At 54.0% G+C, this 2,144-nt stretch overlaps 1 protein-coding gene across 1 annotated transcript; it reads right to left on the bottom strand.

Moving 5' to 3' along the window:
• Positions 1-387: 387 nt before the first annotated feature.
• On the bottom strand, positions 388-1,479 carry LOC124696538 (BTB/POZ and MATH domain-containing protein 1-like). Its single transcript, XM_047229253.1, has one exon. It carries the CDS (start codon positions 1,477-1,479, stop codon positions 388-390), a length of 1,092 nt encoding a protein of 363 aa, XP_047085209.1.
• Positions 1,480-2,144: the final 665 nt, after the last annotated feature.

Raw genomic sequence — 2,144 nt, forward strand, 5'->3', positions numbered from 1 at the left:
CCATGGCCTTATCTATAGGCCTAGGCAATGCCTGGGAGCCCACCGTCCAAATAACAAAAACCTGAAAAGGCCAATGCAGCCCACGAAGAGCGAACGAGAATATCGCCAGCCAGAAAGCCATTGTAAAAAATTAAACAGTACGTTAATAATCTGCTGACGTGACGACTGAGATTTAATTAAATCTCAGTCGCCTGATCTCCAGGCGCTCCCAAAAAAAAAACTAATCATGGTACCAAAAAAAACCGAACAATAACCGGTGCTAATTTGCCGTTGATAGCCTCTGAATACGATTTTTTCGAGAATGAGGTTGTGGTCGGCACTCCCCTATAACTTTGGAGGTACTCCCTGCTTTGGTATTGGATCGAGTAAAAGATGGACTATATAGATTCAAAGGCCGGGTGCTGTAGAAGACGTGGAAGTGCCCGTGTTTGCTCCGCCATGTGCTCCAGGACGAGTTCCATCGGGTTGTCGGAAGAAACGAGGAACTGCTTGCATGAGTCCCACCGCACGGGGCTGCGACGAGGCCGCTCCGCCAACGCTAGCAGTGTGGCTACCACGGAGCTCACGCCGGTGTTCTTGCTGCCTATCCTGGCAGATGAGCTTCAGCTTCTCTATCTTGTACCTGTCCGCCGCGGCTAGCAGCCGATCCGCCATTGCACTCGCCTCGAGCTGGCTCATATCAGGTAGCGTGTCCGTGTAGATGAACTGGAGCAGGGTCCTGAACACGTCGGCGTCCATGTCGTCTACGCGTAGATCAGTGGTGTTGTCCACATCTGAGGCGAGTGCGAGATCGTCCATGAATACCGGGGATCGGGCCTCGAGAACCCACCGGTGCGCGGGGAACGTCTCTCCGCCGACCTCGATCTTCACGTCCGGTGTTTGCATGTACCAGATGGCCTCCAAGATTTGTTGCCCGTTGAAGTCAAACGGCGGCTCCGGCGCCATGCCTGCAGGCTCTGGCGCGGCAGCCTCGGTGTGGTTGTCGGTACGCAGCCCAAGGTCTACGGCGACGTCGCACAGGATGATCAGGCAATCGTCCTTCAGATGCTCCTCCTTGTTCAGATGTTCGTTTCTCAAGAAGTTTCTCAGGCCCCAGACGTCGGTGCCCGAGAAGCAGCGTTCTCCAAGCGAGGTTCCGGTGAACGAAGGCTCACCGGACTGGTTGAGCACGCTGAACTTGAACGTCGCCGTGGCGTCGCCGGTCTCCGCGTGGCTGACCTGCTGGAGGAAGAGGGAGATGTAGCCGTCGTGTTCCTCCGTTTCGCCGTTCGGGTAGCACGCGATTCTCCAGTCATGGCCGCCGACGCGGAACGTGCACGACGTGATGGCCGTGCCATTGGGCACCCTGCTTCTGACTTGCGTGTACCCGTCGATCTGGAAGAGGTGGCACCCGGTTGCCCACCTCACGCTGACGGTGGAAGCGGAGAGGCGCTGCCGGCCGGCGGCGCGGATGGCAGACAGAAGCGCCGACGTCGACATGACTTGGGCGAGAGGGGTTCACGGAAGATCGATTTCTTGCGCAGGTATATTGTAGCACCGGTCGAAGACGACACGGGATCGTAAACCTATGTAATGGAGTACTGCGAAAGCTGTTTGCGTTCGATTCTTTCTCGTATTTGGTCTGCGCTACGGACGCGTGGGTACTAGGGATTTCTTCCTTTCTCGTAAATTGTCCTATTTATGCATGCTTTTGATTGATCCTTTAATCTAGGTGCACCGGGACGGTGCTTTGGAGGTCTCTTAGTTCTTTCTGCTTGTTCCACCTCGATAACTCCCGCAAGTTTTTTTTCCCAAAACCTAATAGGTTATTTTACTTAGAGCAAGTACATATACTAAAGAGGAGATCGGTACAAAAGAAGCTACACCAACAAAATTGGTTGAGGTCTCTAGCGCGCATATCTACCATGGAGCAGCTGCATCAGTTCATTCACTTATGGACCATTCTCCAGGGGGTGGTTCTACAACCATACTCAGACTTGATTAGTTGGAGATGGACGGAATCAGGCGCATACACGACGGTTTCTGCTTATCGATGGCAGTTCATGGGATCCTGTGCTCCTTTCCGCTCGGTCAAGTTCTGGAAGGGCCATGCTGAGGCCAAATGCAGGTTCTTTGCATGGCTAGCCCTGCACGGCAAAGCTCTC

This window comes from Lolium rigidum, chromosome 3 (assembly GCF_022539505.1).
Source record: "Lolium rigidum isolate FL_2022 chromosome 3, APGP_CSIRO_Lrig_0.1, whole genome shotgun sequence".
Classification (NCBI taxonomy): domain Eukaryota; kingdom Viridiplantae; phylum Streptophyta; class Magnoliopsida; order Poales; family Poaceae; genus Lolium; species Lolium rigidum.